A 9,250-nucleotide genomic window follows, 5' to 3' on the forward strand; every position below is an offset into this window, starting at 1 on the left:
AACCAAATAGATTTACATATTTTGTTTGAATACAAAAACACTTTTTATTATTGTTGTACGCGTAATATAAGACCTGTTGTAAGATTTTTTCAAGCTTTTTTTTTTTAATAAAACTTGTCTGTAATAAATCAGAAAGATCTATAAAGTAGTGTAAAGACTAAGTAAAAAAAAAAACAAGATTGAGAGTATATATTTTTATCGCAATATGACATAAAAAATACCATAATATATCTGTACGTTTATCTCTGTACAATTACATTTAACAATAATCACTACTCACAAGTAATATATTGTCCAGCAATACTTTATACATATACGATATACATTTTATCTAATTCCTAATGACAAGCAGCGAGTAGAAAAAAATAAACTGAATTATAATTTATGAATGCAAAATGCTACAATATTGTAATTAGATAATTTCGATATAGGCACAACGCAAAATATGTTCTAATGTGCAGTGACTATAGTAATTATTCCATGCATGGTACAATTTTTAAATGTTATAAATTAATCAATTTCCGATTTATCATATTATTGTGAGTACATTAAGTAGAGTGTGATGATTTCTTGCATGTTTAAAAATTATCAGTAAAGTTTCAAGTAAATAAAGTAATTAAAAATGTCTGGTTTGTGTATATATGTATATACCTACATATATAATTATATATATTATATAATATAATGTACTAAAACGGAAATAATATGAAACTGACCTACTACAAAAACATTTTTTTTAATCAGATTTCAGGAAATAATTGTTGTTAAAAACATTTATAACGAGTACATTGTGTATTATGAGATTGTTGTACAAACTTTCATGAATTCGCGCATACTAGTTTTCTCTATCGTTATGTATTAAAAAATTATTTACCGTGAAGTACATTTTTATTCAACTAGGTACCATTAACACCGCGGTCGTGAGTTGTCGTGTAAAGTTGTATACCGATGACTAAAAAAAGAGATACAAGTGGTTATTGCTACACCTTATATGCGATTATACAATTTTAATATCTATAATGTTATTATTGAGTTCGTTACATACGTGCAATAATAGGTAATAAGACGAGCAAGATTTATTGTTTAATTAAATCCCGTTGATAGTTTTACGTGCCATACCTACAGAGTTATGTTATACGACAACGAGGGATAGTTTATACATTGATACCTTTTTATAGTGTATAAATAGTATGTATACACATTTAGGGCACTCATTGTTGGATCATAATGTCAATACGCATCATGTATAACGTAAAGACACCTGACATTATATTTTTCTTAACACTCGTAAGTTACAAATAATAATATGTACCTAAAAAATTATGATACCTAAAAAAACTTGTGAGAAAACTTTAATATACAGAAGAAAAATACGTCAGAAGAATTAATTTTGAATATTTTATATGAATTTTCATAGAAGCATTAATGCATTCACCGAAATTGTCTTAAGCACTAAAACACACAATATTATGACTATTATGAGCCTATGACAAAGTAGTAACTAGTAAGTATTACATAGGTACATCATTATTTTAACTGTCTTAGTTATATATATATATATATATATAATCTATATAGTTGCAAATGATCCATTAAACTATAACTTTTCGAAAATTGCCAAAAGGAAAAACCTACGTATGACACATTCAGTATTAAAAACCTATATGTACTAAACAATATAGGTACATACTCGTATATCAAAGGTCAACATTTAGACTCAACCTGCGGCGCGCGTCATATTTAATAATAATAATATCTATTCTAGCAATAAGAAATAATATATAATATAACAAAGACATAATAAGAATATTATGTGCAATGTGCTACAATAAAATTTAGAAAAATATGAATAGGGTGAGGGGAGAAACCATCCAGTGATCGCATTTCCTTTTGCTTAAACATAATTTGATATTAGCCAGATATTAGTGAGTTAGGGTGAGAATGCAGTTCAAAAAACGTTTATAATATACTTTATAGTACGTTTTAGCTTCTTCGTGAACGGTTTTTATTTTTAAGTCAGAATGAAGGGTACAATTATAAATATAAAATGGGACATTGGTAATGGAGCGCAGTATTTTGTTTAGAACGGATTGTATTTTGTTAAGATTAGATTTTTTGACATTGGCTTAAAGTTGTAAACCATATTATTATGTACACATAGGCTTAGTTAAGGATTTTTAAATGAGCAGTTTTATATATAATTTAGTATGTTTTATTGATAATAATATTTTTAGCAACCGGACACGCGTATTTAAAGTAAATGTTTTTCCCTGATTATTTGTTAAATACTAACATAATATAGAATAGTATATAGAGTAGTATAGACTATAGAGTAGTATAATATAGAGTACAGTATAATAAGATATTTAGCCACTTTGGCAGCTGCATATGACCCCCTGCGTGTATTCTTTATTATGATCATTATTCATTAAAGTATCATTCGAAAACCCTATATTCATAAAACTATAATAAATTTGAATTCTTGAGATTTAAAAACTCTGAAAAGTATATGCTTGTCCGGAATATGACATTAAAAATGTTTGATATATATTGTCGTTCAAATAGTAAAAGCTTTAAAAAAAGTATATCTGGTTAATAAAGCAATCAAATAATAAACAAATTTAATGTTTTTTCTTTTAAAACGTATTGTCATTTACACTATCTATCGACTTTCTTTAAAAAAAAAAAATACCTAATATATAAAAGAAATGTTTTCAAAAACGTTAATGTTTTCTTAAAACATATAAGACGAGAGACTTTTTTTCGTGTTATCGATAACATGGAGGGGACTGCTGTTAGCATTGCTTCCCCCAAATAATACGAGAGACTGACGACGACGTTAAATATGGATCATTCCGTACATAACATATTTTATATATACGACTATACATATATATGCGGGACAATGTATTTAATATTATACGATCTTTTCATATGCCTAATACATATTATATTATTATATAGAGGTATCTATCTACCTCCACATACATACATACATATATATAATGTGTGATTTTTAACAGAGTGTATATTTATATTTTGTGCACTTGCAGGTCGTGGCGGTTATTATGGATCTCACATACTTGGTCGTTGCCGTATTCGGAATGTGCGTCTTGCGGCCGTGCAGTTCGCTGCCTGCAGTCGCCACCGCCGCCACTGCCGCCACTGCTCCTACGCCTACCCCGTCATCGCCGCCATCGCTGCAGGTCGCCGCCGCTATACCGGCAAACCGCAATGACAAAAGGTCCAGGTCGCTGTTCCAGTCACCGCCGCCGGCTCCGCATCAGTACCATCTCCACGGCGGCGGCGCGGTCGATCTGTACGACGAAGTGATGGACGACTTGCCGTATTACTTGCAACACCAACAGCAGCACCAGCAACAGTTGTCGCTGCAGGATGCGACCGACGAGGACGAGCTGAGGACCGCCGACGACAACAACGCCGTCGATCACGATATGCGGCTGTCGAGCCGGGCGCGACCGGCCAAGCCCGACTCGCCCGTGTACTTTATCCGCTTACCGCCGCAACCGTACATGTACGTGCCCGGTTACGGTTACGTCAGCCAACCGACCCGGTTGGAACCGCCGCCGTTCACGCAGCGGCCACACTCGCCGTTCTTGAATCTACCACTGAGCTACGTTTCCAACGCTAAGCCCGTGGGCGTCTATACGCTGCCGCAACAGCACCACAACCAGCAGCACAATCAGTACCAGCACCACCAACAGCAGGCCCAGCAGCATTTGCCGGGCAGGCCGCAGAAACCGAACAGACGTCCGCAACCGACGTCCACGCCACCTCCGCCACCGCCACCGCCACCGCCACCACAGCAACAGCAACCGGATTCGCCGATCTACCATTTGGACAAAGGCCCGTACGTGTTTAACGGCCGTCCGTCAGACGTGTTCCTGTTGCAGAGCGCGTACGACAATTTGTACTCGGAAGTGCTACAAAACATTTACCCGTAAACGACCGTCGCACAATTTATTATAGACGATAAACACAATATTATTATTATATAATATTCTGTAATTTATTATAATTATAATTATTATTATTATTATTATTAGTTATCGATCACGACACCGACCGTCGTCGTGATCGCCAAAAAAGACTATCCATTCGCGTGATCTTACGAATCAAAAACATAAAATAAAATAATATATTTATTTATCTTATAAGAGATGCGAACGCGGCCGCTGATGTAAATATACTTAATCGAATGACAACGCGTATTTTATGTTTATTATTATTTTCTTATATATTATGTATTGTTATTATATATTTATTCGAATATTTGTTTTATAATTTATTTTTTTGTCTAATATGAGAGTTATTTAAAATAATTGTTAAACGTTTTAAAATATTGTAAATAATATTATAATATATTATAATAGTTGATAATGTCGTCTATTTTTCTTGTGTTCACCTTCAAAGCACGTACTTCGTAGTTGTAATTATTGTCATTTTTCAAATGCAATAAATTCAAAAAAAATAATAATAATAATCCGTATTAACACACCACATAAATTTTTTTTTGTGGTTTAAACTTTTAATACATCAATTATGATTAATATAATGATATACGATGCAATAAAACCGATATTTATTACCTATCACAATGTTTGGAAAACATTTTGTATCGGAAGTGTCAAAACTGATATAATAATATCAAGGGCTGTCGTAATTGGAAAGTACAACTTTACATACAAAATTACCTGATAATTATTTTTAAATTTATGGATGTTATAAATTATAACTCATCATAATTATTGTTACAAACAGAGCAAAACTAAAAATAAAATATAATTAGCATAAGATACCTACATTAAACGGATCACCACTTTACCGCTAGCTGTTACCCGATAATTAATATTTATTTTATATGCATAATATTATGTATTATAAATATTATAAAATATTATTTAGTGTGCAGCATTAAATCTGCATAAGCACTTTCCATGCGATGCATCAAATGCAAACACAATAATAAGTGCAGAATATAATAATATATTATTATTGTCATAACTTTTCATTCGATTATCGTTAAACCCTTTGGGTAGGTAGATGCTTACTTTTTATTTTATACATTTTCAGTTCACACACACACACGATTACGTGCTTTGGGCTCACATATTATTATTATTATTATATTGTTTCCACCGTACCTGCTTTCCTATTTATTTGCCGTCTGCAATATAGTATAGAAAATAATAAAAATTTGTGTAATTAATTAGAGATCCTTATAAACGTAACAGGATTTAATTTATATACCCGACGACGAAACGACACACAATAATCCTTATATTCTCTACGCGCCGCCGCGTCGGTTTGGTTAAAAAATATATAATATTTTGTATATTTTATTCAATCGATACTCCCCCCCCCCCCCACCGAGTTTATAACGATCACAATACAAATTCTACATAATATGTATATTATTGTAAGCCACTCTCAGTGATTTGCCCGCATTCGTGGTACATTCCTCTAAATACCCGTGAACAATGTACGTTTTCTTTTGTTGTTTTTTTCTTTCATAAATAACATAAATATATCACTTCAAATGCGCATATAGTTTTTACAAAGACTAATTATGTTTCAATTGTTTAATTTATGGCTGATTAGAGAAGTGACATAAAACCATTAATCCTAATTATATACACAAACATTATTATATGCAAGGGGTTAACTATTTACACATTACCTGTTATGCCCAAACTATACCATATAATATACTATCACTAATATCAGCATACATCTACATCGCTCATACTCATTATATTATGTAAATATAATATTATTATGTATTCGTTAGTGTTTAAAATTCACCTATGTCCAAGATATACCCATTCACAGCTTCACACGTTTTACGTACTATATGTACATACATATTATATTATCTATGCCTCATAATTTATCTTTTATATCAAACCTCCATTTTGTACACACAAACCTGATAAAGTTAAATGATTAAAATATGTTGTCGAATATACATCATATTATAATATAGATTAACTATAAAAAAATGTCTCGATTTTTACTTATTACGCAGTCAAACCGTCTAAATATACAATAATGTAAATTATTGTTATTTTCTGCCTTATGGATAATCTATGTGGCTATGCATGTACGTATATAATTATCCGAGAACTGACTACCTGAATAAAATGTATACCTACATAAGCTAAACGATAGGTTAAGGTTATGTCCTTGAGGACAAATATTATAATAATAATATTTCTCATTTTACGACTTATCATAGTTCATATAGTGTATAATATAAATTGTATATTTTATGACAGATATCCTTTTAAGTTCTTATTCAGTTATATTTCATAATATCTGGCGAAAGGTTTTGCTAATCTCAGGACACACTCATTTTAACCCAAAAGTGAACTTGTTTTGTTTCAGGTGTGATTCACATGGTACATTTTTAAATAAATAATTAATAATACCAGTTAATAAGATATTAAATATGGACAAAATTTAAATGATGAAAATTAGAGTTAAAAACCCAAATTTAATATAAGTACAATTCCGTTAAGGATAGATATAATTTACATAATAGAATGATGTAAGTTGATTTCTACTTGGACCAATTCTTTTGATAATAAATAATTAGTGGACATTATTTTACACTATATTATGATCCGTACATAATCCATACAGATATGCTTGTTATATTTAGCTTGATGATTGTAAGGGGTATCGAATGCATCCGAAAAACAGGTTTTTTATATTTTGAAATTTATGAAGCCGTTTATTAGTATTGGTCGGAACCGTTAGAAACCAGTTACCTATAAAGGCACATGTGAATTCTTTATACTTTTATACTAAAAAAAACACACACACACACAACAACAACAAAAACAACAATAACAAGTATAACAAAGCTAATATTATTTATTCAACGACACATGACCCACTCAAACAATAATAATATTATTTTCATTTTTCAATTATTGTTATCCATAATATTTTATTATTTTGTAAATTAAATCAAATCTACATTATTAGTTAATAATCTATATAATATTGGATGGGTATAAATGTATACACTATATTCATAACCCATTACAAAATATTAGCTTGTGTAGACTAGCTGATGTAGACGTTGTAGAATTTATTAGTATAAATTATGCATTACATGATTATGATTAATGTCGTATACACTATATAATACGAGTGAAGATTAATTTGTTCATCGAATTAATTTCATACGCTTTTTACACACTTTTTAATCTTCAAACCCAAGATTTATAATAGATCATTCAGGATTATTTTTTTAAGTGTGTTAAAAAGAAAAAACATAACTAAATTAAAGGTTTTTATTTAAACTTTGATTCACAATATAATATATCGTCTCAAATATCGGACTGCGGATAATTTTTAACGATTTTCTTTTAAATGAATGTATTTTTTCAATGTAATCTAGTGTATCTCTGCTACAGTATCGAAATTTATTTCCATATCAGTTAGGTATAGTAATTTGAATGCTAAGAGTGTGTTTGCCTGTTTAAAGATATAAAGAAATTATTTTTAGCTCTAATGTTCTAAAAAAATCTGATGTTAAATCATTGGGCACATTGAAAATAGGTAATAAAATCAACGTGTTTATGTAGTAGGTATATAAGGATATTGGTCAGTTAAAGAATATGACGTTCTAAGGAAATACCAACTATTAAAAAATTGTTTTGAAAATATGATTAGATTAATAGAAAACTATATAGTGCTGTGTAGAAAATTGGATCAATTGGATGGATTTATAATTTGATGTTAACATTACGCCATAACGGGCATAACGTCTTATATGTCTCGCGTCTAAAAAAATATGTGCGTGTTTTCCACACATTAATAAAGTGTATGACTCAAATTAGTGTCATTGTACTAGTTGATTAAAATATTGGATCCACCAGTCTATTGTTCTAGAAAATATAATGACACGATAAACTGTATATATCAATAAATTTTAAAGTTCGTGAAAATGTCTAATCACTAAACAACACAAATCATGTAAAATATAACGATTTAACCGTAAATGAAAAAAATGTAATTTATCAAATTATATTTTAACTGTGTATAATTGTATGAATTTATTATATTTAGAATTACTAATTGAATCTATACGTATAGCATTTTTACCTGTCATAACAACTATATCAATAATAATATTTTGAATTCGACTCCGTTTTGTGATTCGGTCACACTGTGGCAAATCTTTTATTGTGAAATTATTTTTGACCGACGAGGGCAAATCCTTCTTGTCATAAAATATGTCGTACGCGTGTCTGTGCGATATAATATAGGATATACGGCTCGCACAGTCGAGCGACCTTTAACGATCGGAAGAGTGCATTCTTGTTCATTTATTATAGAGCGCTACGACGAAAAGTGTAGCTACCCTTCGCAATTGGGGTGGCTATAATGCATTTCTGCCGCGCCCCAAAACACGCAAACAACAATAACAAGTATCATAACTGCGCGGTCGAAAGAAAAATCATACACTTGATTGCATTTTCGTGCGACACTCGTTTGTCAGATTATCGATTCGTGGGAAGAACACATTATTTATATAACCTTTGTACAAAAACTCGGACATTCGCGGCTCTTCCTTTCTATATACTCTAATCGTTGACGTTTTCATATTTTATTCGTTTCAGTAATATATCAATTAGGTACTATTTAAGGCCGTCGTAATTATAACGGCAAAAATGTATAACTTTATTGTATATCGACTGTGCAAAACCGACCGGTTCAAAGGTTATAGAGAAACGCATCAAACGACGTATATTACACGCATTCGAAGGTGTATATTATATTCAGGCATACACAGTACCTTTTTTTTTTAAATCGATTTGCTTTCAATATTTTGTACATTTATACTTCCTCATTCTAATAAAATATAAACGAGGTTTTTATGTTTGCGAATACGTATTTAATAAGCGGTGTCGTTGCCAAATAGTCTAACACTGCACTACGCGCTCTATAGTGCTGTGGAAAGTTAGAAAAAAATGTCCCTGTTATAATTGAGTTTGATCATCGTTTATTTTCGGTCTACTAACGCCATTAATGTACGTTTAATTAGTTTTAAGACAACATATCATTAAATACTATTCAAAGACATGGAAAAAAATTGAGTGGCAATAATGAAAAAATGCTTTCACATTTTTTTTCTGAAATAGATTTTTAATAGCAATATACGTATACGATATTTGTGTTCGAGCGAGAGTATGGGTGCGTGTGCGCATGTGTG

The 9,250-nt window shown here is 30.8% G+C and overlaps 1 protein-coding gene across 1 annotated transcript in view; it reads left to right on the forward strand.

Annotated features, from left to right (window-relative positions):
* The window catches only part of LOC107164454 (uncharacterized), a 41,158-nt gene extending 36,757 nt beyond the window's left edge, over window positions 1-4,401 (forward strand). The window contains exon 2 of the mRNA XM_015512289.2: window positions 3,054-4,401. Coding sequence (XP_015367775.2) covers window positions 3,069-3,965 — 897 coding nt within the window. The 5' untranslated portion in view covers window positions 3,054-3,068 and the 3' untranslated portion in view covers window positions 3,966-4,401. The remainder of the gene's footprint in view (window positions 1-3,053) is intronic.
* The last annotated feature ends 4,849 nt before the right edge of the window (window positions 4,402-9,250 follow it).

This window comes from Diuraphis noxia, unplaced genomic scaffold (genome assembly GCF_037042655.1).
Source record: "Diuraphis noxia isolate RWA-SAM2 unplaced genomic scaffold, SU_Dnox_SAM2 contig0002, whole genome shotgun sequence".
Taxonomy (NCBI): domain Eukaryota; kingdom Metazoa; phylum Arthropoda; class Insecta; order Hemiptera; family Aphididae; genus Diuraphis; species Diuraphis noxia.